Source organism: Takifugu flavidus, chromosome 22 (genome assembly GCF_003711565.1).
Source record: "Takifugu flavidus isolate HTHZ2018 chromosome 22, ASM371156v2, whole genome shotgun sequence".
Taxonomy (NCBI): Eukaryota; Metazoa; Chordata; class Actinopteri; order Tetraodontiformes; family Tetraodontidae; genus Takifugu; species Takifugu flavidus.
Window position 1 is genome coordinate 7,775,698 of NC_079541.1, and position 19,014 is coordinate 7,794,711.

The window sequence follows — 19,014 nt, forward strand, 5'->3', positions numbered from 1 at the left end:
GAAATAATATCTATGTGATTGGGCTAGCTTGCTAGCTCAGTTGCTATAGTACAGCTGCCTAAGAAATGGTATTTGAACATGACTTATACATTTTAGTCGACAGTTTACTTGATTTTATTATATCAAACATCTTGTTTTTGTGACTATCATTATGTTCAGAGGTTCACTGTTCAGTTTCATGACAAGTGGTAAAGTTTCCAAGGCCTCTACATTTCATTCTATATCTGTCCTCCATTATGCTGTCAGTGACTCTCCTACAGCTTTCAGAGATTGTCCATTTCTACATAATAGTGTGTGTGTGTAAATGTCAAACATAACATTACATACAGAAAGAGCAGAACTCTGACCGCTGTAGCTGCTACAGGACTGAGTGTAACCTTTGCTCTAATGTCACCGACCCTGCAATCAGACCGCAGTCTGAGATAAATTTGAATGCTCAAAAATAATGAAAGAGAAGAAAAGAGAGGTAATGTTTGCGCTTTAAGAGAACTGTGCGTTAAACTAACCTTTTAAACTCAATAAATCTGCTGGAAAAAAATCAGAGTGCAGACATGGTTTCATCTGTCATCGCCACACCTAAAGCAGCTTTCTCATGAAAAGCTCTTCGGTATGTGTAACATTCTCGCTGTGTCAATAAAGCTATAGAGCAACCCTGTTCTCACGTACAGGGATTCCTTGTGCTTAGAGGAAAGTTCATCTAATGAATGCACTTAAAAGTCTGTAAAATCTCTGCCTGGAATCCAAACCTGAGAAATGGTTGCCTTCCTACTGAACATCTTTAGTTATTTTTTATTTGTAGATGCTGCTTATTTACTTTAACTGTTCAGTTAAAAAAAAAAAAAAAAGCAACACACCTGTCTTTATGAAATCATTCATATTTAAAAAAATATTTGGAGTCAATGGTCTAGCAAAGGAGACTGGAAAATAGATGAATTAGTGTGTGCACGCTGGTTGGAATGGGAAGAGAATGTGTCAAGGAGAGGATCAGGAATGAGACAACATGTTAGATGTCCTGGGAGTGACCAGAGAGGACAGAAATGCTTTGGACATGTCCAGAGGAGCGCCAATGAAGACGTTAGGAGACTGATACTGAGAATGGAACTGCCAGGAGAGGAAGACCTGAGACGAGATGGACAAAGTTGGAGAGGACAGGAAGTTTATTGGTGTGAGACAAGAGGAATGGAGGAGATGGAAGATGATGGTTTGCTCCGGTGAACCCTGAAGGAAAAATAAAAATGAGAATATAATCCAGTCAGAGCTATTTCTACTGCGGAGAGTACTGAAAAAAAGAATAGTCTAAAAGATAAGTTAAAATAACTAACTTGAATTTTAGATTGAAGTCTTTCAATCAGATTAAAACATTAAATAATCCTACTTTAACTGCAAAAATGTTTTTAAAAGGCGTTTTTCGCCAATATATTTGTTGAGAAGCGAATTAAAATCCTTATATCGACTTGTAGTTCCCCCAGTGGACACGACGCAAATGAGTGTAGTGACCGCAGACACTGCCTGTCACTAAAGATGTGTTATAATATATTAAAACATTTACAAAATGACGGACGTGAATATTGTAGATACTAAGTCTAAGGATGATACGTCATAAATTCATTACAATCCTGTTAAATATATATTTTTAACAAAGGCATTATTTCAGGTCATCTTACTGCGGGGTCCTTCGAAAGCTCATCCGGAAATCAGCGCTAATGACCGATGTTTGTTTTGACACTGCTAGCAGGTAAACCGCTAATTTCGGTAAATGCAACACGAAAACAAGAACTTTTGGACCATTTTAATATGTTTTATTTTACAATAATCTTAGGGTAAAATAATAGACACCAACCACTGAGTCATTGCAAATGTAAAAACATTTGTTTACATTTCATTCAGAAAAGTGGCCTAGCTAAGCGCGTTAGCCACGCTAGCACCAGCGCCTACTTATGAACTTGGAAGTTCAATGGAAACTTTTTCCTTCTTTGGATCTTTGATGCGTCGGATCAGTTCTTCTAGAACACTTTTCGAAGTCTTCAGCCAAGCTGATTTAGAGGAAGGCCATCGCTAGCGTCGATGCTAATGAAAGCAAGGTTGGAAGCTAATGAGCGTTATACCCAACGAAGCTGAGTGGGTGTGTTGGCAAAATTTGTCGTTCCAGAGTTGTTATTGCGCGAAGTCTCTCCAGTAGTTGTTTGGCATAAATTCTTTCAGTTTATGATTCTTGCCAGTTATTTCTAAACCGATGTGACATTTATCGTGCTAATCTAAACGATATACGTGTTGTCATCCCGATATTTTTATATTTTAGCCAGTTTAACTTTTAAACTGTCAAATGTTTTGAATTGTGGTTTATTCGCTGTTGTTCCTATTTACGTTTATATTACACATGGAATACTTAAATGTGTTTCATAAAGGAAATTTTATTAGAATTAATTAATGTTTGACCCGTTGAACCAGTAAATTGTATTTCTGCGCCTTTCAGAATTCTTTCATATCAGAGTCAACTGTTGCAAATGCGTTTGTGCTGTTCCTTCTCAGTATGCCAGCAGAACGTAAACGCTCAGTGAACATGGATGAGAAAGATGTTTGCTCTTTCACCAACAAAGACAAGGATAGAGACACTGACCGGAGACCAGCATCTGCCCGTGACCGGGCCAAAGACGAGGCCAAAATGAGTAGCAAGAAAGAGATAGGAAAGGAGGAGAAGAAGAAGCGCCTTGAAGAGGAAAGGAAGAAAAAAGAGGAGAAGGAACGAAAGAAGAAAGAAGAGGAGAAGCAGAAAGAGGAGGAAGAACAGAAGAAGAAAGAAGAGGAGGAAAAGAGACAGCAGGAGGAGCAGGCAAAGAAGCTCCAAGAAGAGGAGGCCAAAAGACAGCGTGAAGAGGAGGCAGCGCTCCTGAAGTAAGTGAGCTATTCTATTGATTATATTTTTGCATTAGTGTTTCTGTAATGGTGTGCCCCTGATGTTTGCACAGGGAGAAGGAAGAAGGACATCAGCTGCATCAGGAGGCCTGGGAACGCCACCAGTGTAGAAAGGAGCTCCGCAACAAAAACCAGAATGCCCATGAGGGACGGCCTGAGGAGGCTTTCTTCAGCCGCCTGGACTCAAGCCTTAAGAAGAACACGGCGTTTGTCAAGAAGCTCCGAACGCTCACAGAGCAGCAGCGAGACTCGCTGTCCAATGACTTTGCCTCTCTGAATCTGAGCAAGTACATTGGTGAGGCTGTGACCTCTGTGGTGGAGGCCAAGCTGAAGATCTCAGATGTTGGCTGTGCCGTACATCTCTGCTCCTTGTTCCACCAGCGGTATGCAGAATTTGCTCCACTGCTCTTACAAGCATGGAAGAAGCACTTTGAGGCAAGGAAGGAGGACAAGGCACCCAACGTGAGCAAGCTGCGCACTGACCTGCGATTCATTGCAGAGCTCACCATCGTTGGCATCTTCACAGACAAAGAGGGCCTTTCTCTCATTTATGAGCAACTCAAGAACATTATTGGCACTGACCGGGAGACTCACACTCATGTGTCAGTGGTGATTAGCTTCTGCAAGCACTGTGGAGATGATGTTGCCGGTCTGGTGCCACGCAAAGTGAAAGTGGCTGCAGAGAAGTTTGGCTTGGGTTTCCCTCCGAGCGAGATCATCAGCACCGAGAAGCAACAGCCTTTTCAGAACCTTTTGCGAGAGTACTTCACATCTCTCACCAAACACTTGAAGAAGGACCATAGGGAGCTGCAGAACATCGAGAGGCAGAACAGGTGAGGGCAGTTTTCATTTTCACAGTTTGAAATGCTCTTTAGAGTTTCGTTACCCTCTTTGATGGCATGTTGTTTTTCTCTTCAGGCGTATCCTCCACTCCAAAGGAGAGTTGAGTGAGGATAGACATAAGCAGTACGAAGAGTTTGCCACATCCTATCAGAAGCTGCTGGCCAATACTCAGTCACTGGCCGACCTACTGGATGAAAATATGCCGGAGCTGCCGCAGGACAAAACTGTGCAGGAAGGTGTGTAAAGTCCATTTTTAAACTGAACATGTGTGAGCTGCAGAAGTGTTTAGGATTTTCTATCTGTTCTTTCAGATCATGGTCCTGGCATTGATATTTTCACCCCTGGCAAGCCTGGAGATTATGACTTGGAGGGGGGCATCTGGGAAGATGAAGACGCTCGTAACTTTTATGAGAACATGGTGGATTTGAAAGCTTTCGTTCCTGCCATCCTCTTCAAGGATAACGAAAAGAGCAGCCAAGGCAAAGACAAGGAAGAGACCAAAGGTAATGTTAAAATCTTCAGTCACAGAGGAAAAAGTGCCAGTTTTATTCTTATATTTATGCTGTTTGAATCCTGTTCAGAAGGAAAAGAGGCAAAGGACTCGGGAAGCACCACAGAGGAGCTGGAGCTGGAACTGGAAACTCTTGATATTGCAGATGACCCTATTGAACTAGAGGGCCCAGATGAGGCTGAAAATGAGGAATTGGCCAAGAAACTGCTTGATGAGCAAGGTAAGATTTCTAGAACAACACACTACTTTGTACACATGCAGTTGAAGTGTAACGCACACAATACTGCATATGTAATCCACAATGTGTAAAGTAGAAGAGAAGGAAAATGGTTTATAAGTTCACTGCGGTTTACACTGCACAGCTGGGTAATGCACAGAGGCTCAGAGATATTTGTGTGTGTTTATTTGTAGAACAAGAGGATGAAGAGGCGAACACCGGATCTCACCTGAAGCTAATTGTGGATGCCTTCATCCAGCAGCTGCCTAATTGTGTGAACAGAGACCTTATAGACAAGGTAAGAACTGGTTATAATAGTCAACTTGGTAAAAAGGGAAAGAACTGGTTTTCTGGTGAGATAGCTTGTTTGAACAAACTCTGATATTAATATCTTTCATATAGGCTGCAATGGATTTCTGCATGAACATGAACACCAAATCAAACAGGAGGAAGCTGGTGCGAGCGCTCTTCACTGTTCCCAGGCAGAGGTTAGATTCTTGTGAACTGTGGTCATCTGCTGTAAACATTTCATATCTTTCTGTCTGTTTCATCTATCTGTACATCTATCCATCGAGTGACACTCAGATAAAATTGCTCTGGTCCACCACCAGGTGGTGCCTTTGACGTTGTAGATGTTTATCGGTGTGCTAAATCCTTTTCTCCTGCAGGCTGGATCTTCTGCCATTCTACTCTCGTCTGGTGGCGACTCTTCACCCCTGTATGTGTGATGTCGCTGATGACCTCTGCTCAATGCTGAAAGGAGACTTCAGGTTCCACGTAGGTCAAATCTTTTCTCAAGACCTATTGCCTTGACTGAGAAATAACTAAATGTAACAAAATCTACAGTATGATCGGTAGTGATTAAATGTAGTAGCACTTCATTTTTGTTTGCGTTGTAGATTCGGAAGAAGGACCAGATCAACATCGAGACAAAGAATAAAACTGTTAGGTTCATTGGAGAACTGGCAAAATTCAAGATGTTCTCAAAAACTGACACGCTGCAGTGTCTAAAGGTGGGTCGTACAGTAAATAATGTTTCTATCTTTTAACTAAGGGTGATAATTTAGGTGATTTAGTTAAAAATACCGGCCAATTACTGTCAACAGATGCTGCTGTCAGACTTCACCCACCACCATATTGAGATGGCGTGCACTCTTTTGGAGACCTGTGGACGCTTCCTCTTCAGATCACCTGAATCTCACCTGCGTACCAGTGTCCTGCTGGTCAGTTAACATCAATATCACTCAGACCGATAAAGTTGCTGTTGAAAGTAGCAGTAATGATTGCTATTGCGAAATCTTTCAGGAGCAAATGATGCGAAAGAAACAGGCGCAGCACCTCGATGCCCGCTACGTGACCATGGTGGAGAATGCCTACTATTACTGCAACCCACCGCCTGTGGAGAAGATGGTGAAGAAGAAAAGACCACCGCTGCAGGAGTACATTCGCAAGCTGCTCTACAAAGACCTGTCGAAGGTGACCACCGAGAAGGTACTGAGGCAGATGCGCAAGCTCCCATGGCAGGACCCCGAGGTGAAAGGCTACCTGATCTGCTGCATGGTCAATATCTGGAACGTCAAGTACAACAGCATCCACTGTGTAGCCAACCTGCTGGCTGGTCTGGTGGCCTACCAGGAAGATGTGGGCATCCATGTGGTGGATGGTGTGCTGGAGGACATCCGTCTTGGCATGGAGGTGAAAACCTGATCTGTTTTGATACTGCAGCATTCCTCAGTGAGCAAATAGGAAGATAAACAAAGAAAACGGCTTAACTAAGATGATACCTTTGACTTTTAAATCAACAGTCTTATTGTCAGTAAAGAATGCAGTTACAGATGGTGTAAGAATGTTGTCTGGCTGCATGCTGTGACCAAGACACCTGGTTTGTCGTGGTACGAAGTGCAACATTTGTCGAAGGATTCTTCCATCCAATCAGGGTGCACAGAGATGCCCTCTTTTTAAACAGCCCTGCAGCCATAACAACAATAACGGCATCATTAAGCATTAAGAAATATGGCTGCCAGCCTCATACAAGTTTAAACTATGTCAATTGCTGCAGGTAAACATCTTTTACGTGTCCACCCTCCTGGGTGTCTATATTTTTCCTTGGGTTGATGTTTTTTCTTCTGTGCGTCTCTCTTCGAAGGTCAACCAGCCTAAGTTCAACCAGAGGCGGATCAGCAGCGCCAAGTTCCTGGGGGAGCTCTACAACTACCGCATGGTGGAATCGGCCGTCATTTTCCGCACCCTCTATTCCTTCATCTCCTTCGGGATCAACCAGGATGGAAGCCCCAGCTCACTGGACCCACCTGAGCACCTATTCCGTATCCGCCTGGTGTGCACGCTACTCGACACCTGCGGTCAGTATTTCGATCGCGGCTCCAGCAAGAGGAAGCTTGACTGTTTCCTCATCTACTTCCAGGCAAGTTGGCTACTAATGCAGCTCTGTTGCTATTTTTATTCATCTATTTTTAAGTGTAAGGTTGTTGGGAAGGTGGTAACTCTTTTTGTCCATCTGCAGCGGTACATTTGGTGGAAAAAGAGCGTGGATGTTTGGACCAAAGACCACCCGTTCCCCATTGACATTGATTACATGATCAGCGACACTCTGGAGCTTCTCCGGCCAAAGATGCGGTTCTGTTGCTCACTGGATGAGGCTACGAAGCAGATCATTGACCTAGAGAGGGAGGTGCTCATCAAATTAGGTATGACACACCAAAGATGCATAGTTCTGTAATTAGGAAACATATAATTTGTAAAAGTGTGTTAAGGGTGCTGTAGCCACAGATCTTGCCGTCCCTGCTGAACCACATTCCCTACTGTGTAGGTGGCAACGGTGTCACTTCATGTCTGACAGGTTTATTACCAAACACGCATGCCCGATACTTACAGTCACAGAGATGATGTGAGACACAAATAACTCCTCTGAGACAAATTGGACCATCCCTGTTTTAAATGGAAGTTAGTCAAAGATTGCTGGGGAAGGCCCAGCCCTCTGCGAGTTGACCTTCTCCAGGTGTGGTTCCAGGAAAGAGTGCACTGAGCCATGGTTTTATTCTTCCACGGGGGTCTTGACCTTGTCCTTCATAGGATCAAGTAGAGGAGACCCCACCATGGGGCCAACCTCAAACAACATGGCTCCTAGGGCCACTGTTAAGTGACAAGGTAGCACATCAGTTATGTCATCAGACCCCAGGAGATGATGTGAGGAGCATGTCCACGATGGACTGAACTGAATTCTTTTAAGAAGATACTTGAGATATCTAAATGCTGGCTGGTGGTCGGTCTGCCTGTGTTTTTAATGCAGGGCTGGCCAACGAGAGGGAAGGACGCACCAGTGCTATGAGTGAAGCTGAGGGCCTCGATGAGGAGGATGATGAAGGCGACGAAGACGAGGAGGGCGGCGCAGAGACCGAGGAGCAGTCGGGCAATGAGAGCGAAATGAACGAGCAGGAGGAAGATGTGAGACTTTTTCTTTCATGCGATGTAAACGCTTCAACAGCCAGGAATCCTGTTCGATTTGAGACAGAGACCTGGATCTAACCTGAGCGTGCTTCCATGTGTGAAGAGCTGAGGGCTCGCTGTGACCTGCAGAGCCACAAGAGTGACTTTACTCGTTATTACCATGTTCCCACAGACTTCCTGTCTGTGGTTAAAACAGAAACCTGCTCATTTCTCTCCCACTGCGGAATATGAGCACAAAATGACCACGGACCTGCATGTATGAATTTCTCAGTACTTTTTTTTTCCATCAGGAGGGGTCTGAGAATGAGGAAGAGGAGCGGGAGGAAGAGGAGGAGGAGAACACCGACTACCTGACCGACTCCAACAAGGAAAATGAGACGGATGAGGAGAATAATGTAAGATATCTGTGCGACAATTAAACTTTGAATTGGCTCCAGTTACTTCAGCAGAATTGGTGATGATTGAAGTAGCTACAATAAAGCTTTGTGTAAAACTTTTAAAGGAGGTGACCATCAGAGGGGGAGGGCTGAAGCACGTGGCGTGCGCTGAAGACGAAGACTTCATCCAGGCTCTGGATAAGATGATGCTGGAGAATCTGCAGGTATGAACGTTCATCCACTTGAATCAGTTGGTTGCTGGTGCAACTTGCTGACGTTTGCGGCGTTTTGCTTCCGCAGCAGCGAAGTGGCGAGACGGTGAAGGTGCACCAGCTGGACGTGGCCATCCCGCTGCAGCTGAAGAGCCAGCTGAAGAAGGGAGGGTCTGCGCAGCCGTGCATCAGCGACGCAGACGCCGACATCTCCAACACCATGCAGTTCGTGATGCTGACCCGCAAGGGCAACAAGCAGCAGGTAACGTGGAGATTTGACTCAAAACACAAGGGGATGAATTTAGTCCTTTATGTTGTTTTCGGGTGACCGAAGTCTAGAAACAGACAGTAAAAACCCAGCAGCAAATACTTGAACCTTCTGAAGCTTCAATAGATTCAGTCAGAGTCGCCTCATTCTGACAGAGCCCAGGAATAACATTGACCGTGTGTGTATGAGTGTGTTTAGACAAGCTGCAGTGGTGGAATGTGTGGTTTGAGGGCAGAGACTGGTTCTTGTACTCAAGGGTGTGTCCAGTTTTCTCAGTCGGAGCAGCTTCAGCTGCCAGACGAACACAAGCGACACAGCAAAATCATTTTATATAAGATCTTCAGTGAAACACAGGCCATCTTTGTCAGGTGTGTGTGTGTGTGTGTGTGTGTGTGTGTGTTCGGGGGCGGGGGCGGCTGGAGGTGAACTCCTTTGTTGTTTGGTGACCCTTTACGGGATTTACATGGACCACAACATTTAACACGTGCTCAACTTTTACATATTCTTTTACATATTTACATACTCAGTTCTAGGCCCTTCATCCCAACAATGCCAACAACAACATTCCTATAAATCTTAGCAGAATAAAACACAACTGTACTTAAAGCCAACGCTGAGTAAATACAGTCTGTACAGTATATTTATGTATGTAAAAATACTGTTGTAGTTATGATTGAATTGAATACAGAAATGTAATCTCTGGTCAGCAATTAACACACTTCCGGTCTCCAACGCCAGTATAAGATCCTCAACGTGCCGCTGTCCTCCCACCTGGCTGCCAACCACTTCAACCAGCAGCAGGCTGAGCAGGAGGAGAGGATGAGGATGAAGAAGCTGACGCTGGACATCAATGAGAGGCAGGAGCAGGAGGACTACCAGGGTACGGCTTTGCTGGCGGCAGCTTAAAGGGCTTGGTTTACCACGGGAGACTTTCCATGGTTGAAATATTCTGTGCGTTACAGAGATGATGCAGTCACTCGCCCAGCGCCCAGCTCCCGCTAACACCAACCGAGAGCGTCGGCCTCGCTACCAGCACCCTAAAGGTGCCCCCAATGCCGACCTCATCTTCAAGACTGGAGGAAGGTGAGACAGGGGATTATTTTAAACACGTTATGTTGTTCCAAATAAGTAAAAGTTGGTTTGGAGCCAAGAAGAATTTCTGGACTGCCCAGATTTTTTGGATAGTTTCTGCGAGGTCGCTCCCCCGTGAAGGTTCCACCGACCCTGGAAACCGCCACGCCCTGACTTTGTTTAGCTTGTATCAATAAAACAACAACAACAACATGGAAGAAGAGGCGCAATAACAGTGGAATTTAGATTTCCAGCAGTGTTGGTCGCACATCGTTGCAGTAAAATGTCTCTTGTGTCCTCCAGGAGACGCTGATTGGAGTCTGGGCCCAGGCTGAACGAGCGAATGAACGAATGAGAGAGCGACGGACAGAACGATCGGAGGGGAAACCCGGTCTGACCAGGAAACGACTCCTCCAGACGTCGGGACAGACCAAAACCTCTGACCTGAACACACTCTTACCCCCCCCTGAGGGGGCCTGAAGCCCAGGGAGCAGCAGCAGAATCAGGAGCTGGGGTCAGAGGTCAAGGGGCAGAGAGGTGGATTTTTTTCTTCTTTTTTTTTTTCCCCCCCGCCTGAGACGACAAAACGCCAGAGAACAGACTGCACGGACTGACAGAGAGCGGTACAGAAAGTGAGGCGGGTTCAAAGTGACACTCCCCAAAGAGGAAAACTCATTACTCACATTCACGAGTGGAATGAAATTACAGGCGATAAACAAGGTGTATGTTTGTTTTTTGGACGCTTGGTAAACTACTGAGATCAAAAGGCAGAGAAGAGTCCCAGAAGTGTTCACCTGGTGACGCCGGAGTGCACGTGAGGTTCACACGCAACCCGCAGATAATGTGGCTAATAAGGCTGACAGGTGAATGTTTTCCACTGTTCCTGAGGAAAGCCCTGTTGTTTCAGCAGTCTGTGTGCGTGTGTCAGCTCGCAGTGTTCTTATTTGGATATACACGTTTATTTCTGTTTTTATTTTCTAACCCAATGTCCAAAAAAATTATCTCAATTTCTGAAGTGATAAGCAGCAGCTTCTGAGCGAAACTCTTCCTGATCGCAGTTTTGGTCAAATTGCCTTAATTAGTAGATTCAAAGACTTAACTGTTACAGCCATCTGAATATTTCAAGGTTGTAGGTTAATAGATTTAAAGTTTCTCTCTCTGGATATCAGTCCACCTTCTTTCCACCTCCAGGTTTTTGGTATTTTCATGCGTAAACATTGACCACAAGGGAGACTTTTGGATAATGAAAAGACTAGCGGCCTAATGTTATTCAGATGTCCCGATAGGTCTGTCATATGACCTTAAATAAGGATTCTAAGAAAAAGCAACCTCTTATTTTTCATGCCAGGCTAGCTATTTTCCATCCATTTCCACTCTTACTGCTAAGCTAATCAGCTGTGTCTTTATATTTACTGCTAATTAGCTTGTAATTAGCAGAATTCCAGCTTTGTGATGCTTCTCTGTCAGCTGGCTAAACTTCTTTCCTGCAACACTCCTTTCATGGTAAGAGTTTGTTTGGAATTTACGTTTTAACTTGTAACTTGTTTCAATGACGGCGTGCGTTGATTATTTTAGATTCGTTTTATCTGCAAAGGCTACACGCGGATCAGCATCCTCTGTAATCTGCTGCATGGCTCAGCTTTTTGTTTGGTGTCGTAGTGACGCGTCCAGTTGTGGCTAAAGAGTTTTGTCTAAATTCTAACACCCTGAAAGAAACCTATCACAATAAATATTTGAAGAATAAATCACGTAAATGAGACGGGTGCACCTGTTTGAGTCAACATCTGTTTAGAAGGTCCAGAATGAGTTTGTCCTGGTTTCGGAAGGTGGCATAGTTTTATCTTTATCTCAAGTATGAAAATGAGTCTGCCATATTTATTTCAGTCACTTGTTACTTTTAGCCCCAACATGGCATGTAAAAATGCTAAGCTAAGCTAATTAGTTCCAGCTCTATGAACACACCTAACCTGCATCAAGGGTGGCGTTCTCGAGATGTTTACTGGATTTCCTCAATAAGCCTCTTGTAATTCTCTACCCTCAGTAAATAGTGCGCATTTATGGACCAATCATTGATCGGCGTTTGTTTGTTCCTCACATTCCAGTCAGTCAAAGGAAAACAAAGAAAGGACTCTCGTTATGTTTAATGTTTAACAGAGTCTATACAGAACACAACATAGACATTTCATAGGTAACATTCATGTGATTGATCATAAGTTTGTACAGTTTAAATCCCTTTTCCTGGTTAATCTTTGTCACTTAATAGCCTTCTGAACAACTGTAGCTGGACTACAGCAAAACCGGAGTCTGTAAACATAGTTGACAACAGTGTCTAAAATATTCTTCATGAGTTACTGCAGATAAACTACAGAGGCCGGAGTCTTCATAAAATGCAAACATGAACACACAGCAAAGACGCACTGACATACAAATATCACACAAGAGAAGCAGCAGCGTTGGAGACGCGGGAGGGGGCCGAGGACCCGGGCGGTCGGTGATCCAGGATGTATTTGTAGACCGTGGTTTTGAAGCCTGCGCCCGCCCCTCTTGCCACCAGCACTTTTCAGGTCCTGCCCTCAGAATCCCATGATTCCACAGTCTGTGGTTTGGTTTTAGAGTTATTTTCACGATGTAAAAATACCCTCCGACTCGCTTTTACTCATGCGTGATTGTTATCCCCATACATGGGATTTACTCAATCCACTGGAACTCTCTTTGATCCCCTGTTCATTTTACATCTGTAAAAAACTCTTTTTTTGTAGGCAGAAAAGCAGTTTCAGGTAAAGTGCTGGCAGAAAAAATGCCCCAAATTCCCACAAAACCAAGGTGATAAAGATTCACAGCTGGACCAGGACTTTAAACTTTGGAAAACAAAACTAATCTGAATTAAACCGGACACACAAAAACATTTACAGGTCCTATTTTCCCAGTATGAGTGTTTTTTTTTTTTTTTTTTGTTCTTTTCTTTTTGAGGCTTGCAGTTAAAGGGAAAGTTCACCCCAAAACAGACATGAGTTCATTACAACCCAGCCAACAGAGCATTTGTGATGTTTCCTAATCGGTTTTGTTGGATTTGGGTTCTTTATTTGTTGGTGAATTTTCACTTTAACTGTCAAAACTCAAGAAGAAAAAATCTGCAAACAGCAAAATAAATAATTCACATCTGAATGAATTACAAGTTAAACCTTTGTCTCGGGTGAGGGTTCACCTCATTTTTAAAACATCCTTGTTCTCATATCTTGGCTGATGTGCGTTTCCTTGGTAACAGATAAGAAGAACCTTTTTACAGTTAATCTGTTGATCGGGTTTTCCGTTTCGACGACGACTCCGTGTCCTACCTCTTACTTTTATGGCCAGGAAGTGACAACTAACCATGCAAGATGTGTCTCCAGTGAGTCAATGAACCTCACCTCATGCTCTGACCTAAGTAGAAACTTGATGAGAATATACAAGAACCTCCACCAGTGAAAACCCCTAAATTGTTTCAAGAGTCTTTCAGCAGCCCCAGTTTCCGTAATGCATCCTTGCGGGATTCCTCTGTGGCCCCACGGCCAGAAAACTGTACCGTGACGCCCTGTGAAGGAAACATGGAGGTAGGTTTCCGCCTGTATTGTGGGGATAAAGCACGCTGCGCAGGTTTCTGGGTAAGACCTTGGCCGTGGTAGGAGTTTCGTGGAGGTCTTGGTGCTGGAGTTGGGGCTGGAGCTTTAACACTCCTTGTTGTGAGATTTGGAGGGTGATTGAGGCCAGTGGAAGGGTTGACGGTTGGATTCTTTCCCCTGTAACTGCTGGATTCAGGAGGTGTTGGGTCGGATCCTGCAGGCAAGGATTGAGTCTTGTCCATGTGGGAACTGAGGATGTCAGGAAGGTTGCTCTTCTTCACAACTGGGGGAGCAGGGTTGATGGTTTTAGACTTTCCGCCATAGGTGTTAAATTCAGTGGGGTTCGCCAGTGCAGGAGGGAGCAGCTTTGGCTCAGGGCTCGTTGGAGAAGGTGGAAGTTCAGTCTTTGGTAAAGTAGTTGGCTTAACCACAATAGATTTTCCTCCATAGCTATTAAATTCCAGACTGGTGACTTCAGGATGTGGAGGAACTGATGCTGTGGTTTCCAAAGCAGGTGGATGGTAGTTGGTTTGTGGGACAGCTGCCGGGTGGTAGCTTTTTTGTGGAACAGCCGGTGGTTGGTAGCTAGTCTTTGGGACAGCTGGTGTTTGGTAGTTGGTCTGTGGAACAGCTGGTGGTTGGTAGTTGGTCTGTGGAACAGCTGGCGTTTGGTAGTTGGTCTTTGGGACAACTGGTGGTTGGTAGTTGGTCTGTGGGACAACTGGTGGTTGGTAGTTGGTCTGTGGAACAGCTGGTGGTTGGTAGTTGGTCTGTGGAACAGCTGGTGGTTGGTAGTTGGTCTGTGGAACAGCTGGTGGTTGGTAGTTGGTCTGTGGGACAACTGGTGGTTGGTAGTTGGTCTGTGGAACAGCTGGTGGTTGGTAGTTGGTCTGTGGAACAGCTGGTGGTTGGTAGTTGGTCTGTGGAACAGCTGGTGGTTGGTAGTTGGTCTGTGGGACAACTGGTGGTTGGTAGTTGGTCTGTGGAACAGCTGGTGGTTGGTAGTTGGTCTCTGGGACCGTCGGAGGCAACAGGTTTGATATGGAATTGTTTTCTCTGAGTGAATGTCTTCTGGGAATTTCTGAATCTCCATCAACTTGAGAGGGGCTTTTCGGGGTAACGGGTAGTGACAGTCCCCCAGACATGGCTCTATTCCTGGTCAACCCCAGCTTAGACAAAGCCTCCATCCTAGATTGGTCCGGGGCTGGATCTTTGAAAGAAATGCTCCGTCTGGGAATACTCCGAGCCTTCTCCTCGGCAGTGTAATTAGCCTCTTCTTGTAACTGTGGGTGTGACCCTGTCAGATTTGCTAGCATCAGGGACCTTCTCTCTTGGAGGTTCACATTGGAATGTGAATGGCTCTGCTGGTCCTTGCTGCCAAGGATCACGTTGATGTTAGCAGGATACCGAGTGGGTTTAGCAGAGGTGGGGGGAGCCTGTTTACCAGGAATGTCAATGCTGGGGCTTGATGACTTTTCATACTCCTCACTCCAACAACGGTGGACCGAAGTGGGCTGTAAGTTAGTTGTTCCACTTGGCTGGGTCTCGGCAATCTTCTGTGCAATCAGAACCGGGGTGGGAATGCATCCTGGAGGGTGGTACGATAAGGCCTGGCTGTCTGTTGACCCAAAGTTGTTGTCTAGAGGTAAACTGTCCATTGGATCATGTCTTGGCTTCATCTCCATGTGGCTTCCAGGAGTTGGCAACATATTCTGAAAGTCTAGGAGGGACACACAAAGTTAGAAAAGTCAAATCTCAAATGTTGTTTTTTTTTGTTGTTGTTGGATGGATTATTCTGTTGAGCCGTTGATGCTACCTGGATGAGTGGGGTCGAAATCCATCACTCTGCTCTGCACCAGGTCTGGCTGAGGGCGAACCAGGTCTATGATATCATGGTCTTTGGAACCGTGAAATCTTGATTGGAGTGTAGAAAGCATGGTGCTGGGGCTAGGGGACGAAGTCAGGCGTCCGTCCACCTCTTCCACACCTCTGCTTCTTGCAGTGGGCTGCTGGTCATTGTCCTCCAGACTCTCCTCCAGCGAGTCGATAGTTTTCTCAAAGAACTGGAGGCACTCCTGTTCCTCCCGGCTCAGAAAGTGCAGTCCATCGTCTTCCTGTCAAGACCAAGAGAGAGGAAACTGTTTGTGATATATTTATCTGTTGAACCTTTACCCATTTCACACAGTGTTCATTCAAATGAGAATTATTTGTTTATTAGTTTTTTTTCTTGGTTTGGATCTTAATTTAATGCTCATTGGCTTGTTTTTCCCCTGTCAATCGTAGTTTTCATGAGAATGATTGATCAGTACAATTTACAGGTACTCCAGTATTCTCCCAGACATCAATATTCTGGTTGAAAATGAGGTGTAGCTGCGTAAAAGCAACCAGATTGGCCTTCACCTAATTCATCACTGAACTGCATGTTGAAACCTTTGACTTTCTCATACAGTAGTCATGTGTGCAGAGTGAACACAGACCTGTTTGTTCCACTGTCCCACCCCTCCATCCTTCTTTCCCAGCCCTAATAAATGCCCCTCTCTTTTGCTGGGCGGCCCTTCTCCTCACCCCCGCACTCCCCCCCCACCGTTTGTGCTTTACCTCCTCCAGTACCTGTTGACAGTGCTGCCACTGAAGAATAACACAATGAGGTATCAAATGGCACCAAGGACTATTGATTTTACTGCTGCACTTTGAGGTCTTTTTCCCCACTTCTGATAAAGATCAATTTAACCCATTTAAGTGGAACCACATGGATGTAATGCTGCAACCCCCCCTTGAAGACAGAATGTATTAAGACTGTACACAAGATAGGAGATAAGAGAGCTGAACAAAAACCCAGATATGTGTTAATATATGCATATCCCAGTTATTACATCGAATGTTTTCAGACTTCTTGCTAAACTAGTGACCAGGATGCGCTAAGATAATAATCTGAGTGGTGCTGTTGCTTTGTTTTTCCAATGATACTGGCCAGTATACTAATTAATGAACAACTAATTTAAATGACTGCTAACTCTTGATGTCAGAGTTGCTGCTGGTGGTACCAGACTTGGGCGGATAGCAAAATTAGCAAGCGGCCTTTGTTGTGGGATAATTAAGGTAAGTAGCTAAAGGGTGTGCAGACTTAAATGTAAAGTCAGTCTTCAACTTGTCAGAAGTTGACCTGTCAGTTGAATTTCAACTGTATTTATCATCTAAATTCAGTTTAATACGGCTCAGTTTTGTTGGCTACACAAAAAGGTAAATGGCCTTTAGCCTCTGGCTAATGTGGGGTTTGCTTCTGGTGTCTGTGTTTTAGGAGAGGTGACATGACAAGGTTACTGTGACCTTGTTTTGCTTTACACACCTTTAAGCACCTGCTGCAACACCCAACTGAAACCAACAGGAGATAAACACCGACGTGCTGGTTTCAGCCGGGGATGAATTATGTCTATTGTCACCAGGTCCGCTCACAGTCCAGAAGACTGCAGTGGAACCGGTTTGGGGGCAGCGTGCGTTGATAGCGAATGTCATCCCAAAGGCATGCGAAGGGATTAGGCCGCGAAGCAGGTGTAATTTCTCCGTCAGTGATGACTGAGTACTTTGTGTCGACATAACAAAGCCTCAGTCACAGTGAGGATGATCGATGTTCATGCCGAGTCGCAACAATCCAACTGTTCTCAGTCCAAAAGAGATCATATTCAGTTACACATTTGCCCCCTAAAGGATTTTTTTAAGATTATTGGAGGATTTTCTGAAGTAAGTCTGTACCATAGATCTTATTTCTGTATATAGATTTGAATTGAGATCACGCGTGGACAGAAAGGTTTGTCTGCACTGATCTTTGCTCACTTACGCCTGTCTTGGAGTTCCGGCCGTGGACCCTGTAACGGAAATGAGGGTCCATGATGCATGGGGGTCAGGGGTCAGCTCATGGAGGGTCAGGGGTTACTGACAGGCAGGAGAATAATAGAAGAATCGCATCCGCTCCTGCAGTGAAGTGTCAAGCTTCTGCCTGGAGGCACAGAGATATCAAACATACCCCAGTTATGCAAAGTCTAAGGTGTAAAACCATCATTAAGTGGTGCTTTATAAGCAAACATTGGTTTGTTCTTGAACCAGATCAATGAGGATAGCACATATCGTGCATCACGAGGGTGGAGGGATGTGAAAGGAACTCTCATCAGTAATTCTGGATGAGGCTCCTGCTGATGTTCAACAGTGAGCTAAATATATTCTATCTTTTTTTTTTTCACATGAAACTATTTTGACAACGTAGTTCAGAAAGAGCTCTCGGGTTGTTCGGGTTCAGAAGAGACACCTGACAGACCAGTTCACCTGGAATGGGAAGCTGCACGACAGGCTCCTGAGGATGAAACCATCACTCACATTCCAGTATAAGGAAGAAAAGTGTCCCCAAACTGATCTGACAGGAACTGCGCACGAGGTGAGGTGACCACGGCTCCATTCACAAACTTACAGCAGGTATAATCATCTCAGAGAACTCTTCAGCTTTATCACCACTTCATCACCACATGATATTTTTAACCATTTAACCAATGGTGATAAAGTGATCTATTTGATCACAGTTCCAGAAACAATGCTCCCGTCTGCAGTTCTTTTGTGAAAGAACTTCACACATTTCTATTTTCTGCGTGTTCAATTCATAACACCTAAAGGCTGAATATAGTACATTAGTACATATAGTACACATCTACTTGTCCTCTTAATGGGAATAATTTAATATTAGCAAGTGTACATTTATAGAAGTGGCTTTCACATAAAAAAATAATATCTTGCCTTTAAAAATGTAATAGTTTAAGGTAGGCGTTGACAGTGTTTTTGTATCCTTTCATCCACATAACAAGTTTGTAGATTTTAGGAAACATTAAAAGCTCATTAATGGTGAATGAAATGATTTTCATTATTCAGATTCATGACTGTATGAAATCCTAACAAGTCAATGCCGCTTCTATAAATCAGTGAAGAAATAATTAATGTACTCACCCAAACATGCCTCATACCTCAGCCATCCCTCGACGGAATCAGTGTGTTACTAACTTTTAATTTTCCTCTCAAGGTATTTTTGTTTTTAAGAAATCTGCGTGCGTAATGACAGCGCGGCGGCGCGTTACGCACTACTTAAAGCTCCAAGGAAACCCCGCCCACTGTGTGCGCGCGCGTGTGTATACAGTGACACATTGATTTTACATACGTGTATACTGTATGACTGCATTCCTCACCGTTTTCTCCTTCTCTTCCTCCCCCACCATCTGTCCATCAGCAGGAGTCTCCACATATGCGCCATGGTCCTGCTCAGGGTTTCTTCCTGATAAAGGAGTTTTTCCATCCACTACTGCTTCTTTTTTTCGGGAAGGGGGGGTCAGGCTCTGGGCTTTTGTAAAGACTCCAGGTGGTAACCGAGCTTTTTAAATAAAGTATAACTAAATTGGAAATTGATTTATTGGTGCAACACGATGCCTTCAGGTACAGTCTGATATTTGGGATTCAACTGATTTTAACAAATTTAACCCGACTTGACCGTCATAAAGCAAGTTG

The 19,014-nt window shown here is 44.5% G+C and overlaps 2 protein-coding genes across 6 annotated transcripts; one reads left to right on the forward strand and one right to left on the reverse strand.

Moving 5' to 3' along the window:
• Positions 1–1,586: 1,586 nt before the first annotated feature.
• Positions 1,587–11,636, forward strand: upf2 (UPF2 regulator of nonsense mediated mRNA decay). Of its 5 annotated transcripts, none has more exons than XM_057021959.1 (21): positions 1,587–1,735; positions 2,530–2,892; positions 2,967–3,746; positions 3,832–3,992; positions 4,068–4,259; positions 4,338–4,487; positions 4,679–4,782; positions 4,887–4,972; positions 5,153–5,261; positions 5,384–5,497; positions 5,591–5,707; positions 5,790–6,179; positions 6,631–6,906; positions 7,006–7,189; positions 7,792–7,946; positions 8,240–8,344; positions 8,452–8,550; positions 8,627–8,800; positions 9,545–9,686; positions 9,769–9,889; positions 10,181–11,636. In XM_057021959.1, exons 1-21 carry the CDS (start codon positions 1,704–1,706, stop codon positions 10,188–10,190), a joined length of 3,864 nt encoding a protein of 1,287 aa, XP_056877939.1. In that variant the 5' UTR covers positions 1,587–1,703; the 3' UTR covers positions 10,191–11,636. The 5 variants fall into 5 exon arrangements, with proteins under 5 accessions (XP_056877939.1, XP_056877940.1, XP_056877943.1 ...); XM_057021960.1 differs by having other exon boundaries at positions 10,184–11,636; XM_057021963.1 differs by having other exon boundaries at positions 1,690–1,752.
• A 367-nt stretch (positions 11,637–12,003) lies between these two features.
• Positions 12,004–18,589, reverse strand: LOC130518971 (protein piccolo). The gene is made up of 4 exons (XM_057021964.1): positions 18,463–18,589; positions 17,312–17,470; positions 15,293–15,590; positions 12,004–15,196 (listed from the first exon to the last, which is right to left on the reverse strand). The coding sequence occupies exons 2-4, from the start codon at positions 17,360–17,362 to the stop codon at positions 13,359–13,361; spliced, it is 2,187 nt and encodes a 728-aa protein (XP_056877944.1). The 5' UTR covers positions 17,363–17,470; positions 18,463–18,589; the 3' UTR covers positions 12,004–13,358.
• Positions 18,590–19,014: the final 425 nt, after the last annotated feature.

Coding starts and splice junctions, on each gene's coding strand:
- upf2 (XM_057021959.1), top strand. CDS start 1,704: ATGACCGATGTTTGTTTTGACACTGCTAGCAG. Junction 5,498..5,590: donor ACACGCTGCAGTGTCTAAAG/GTGGGTCGTACA, acceptor TACTGTCAACAG/ATGCTGCTGTCAGACTTCAC. Junction 7,190..7,791: donor GGAGGTGCTCATCAAATTAG/GTATGACACACC, acceptor TTTTTAATGCAG/GGCTGGCCAACGAGAGGGAA.
- LOC130518971 (XM_057021964.1), bottom strand. CDS start 17,362: ATGGACCCTCATTTCCGTTACAGGGTCCACGGCCGGAACTCCAAGACA. Junction 15,591..17,311: donor GCCGGAACTCCAAGACAGGC/GTAAGTGAGCAA, acceptor TGGTCTTGACAG/GAAGACGATGGACTGCACTT. Junction 15,197..15,292: donor TTTCGACCCCACTCATCCAG/GTAGCATCAACG, acceptor TGTCCCTCCTAG/ACTTTCAGAATATGTTGCCA.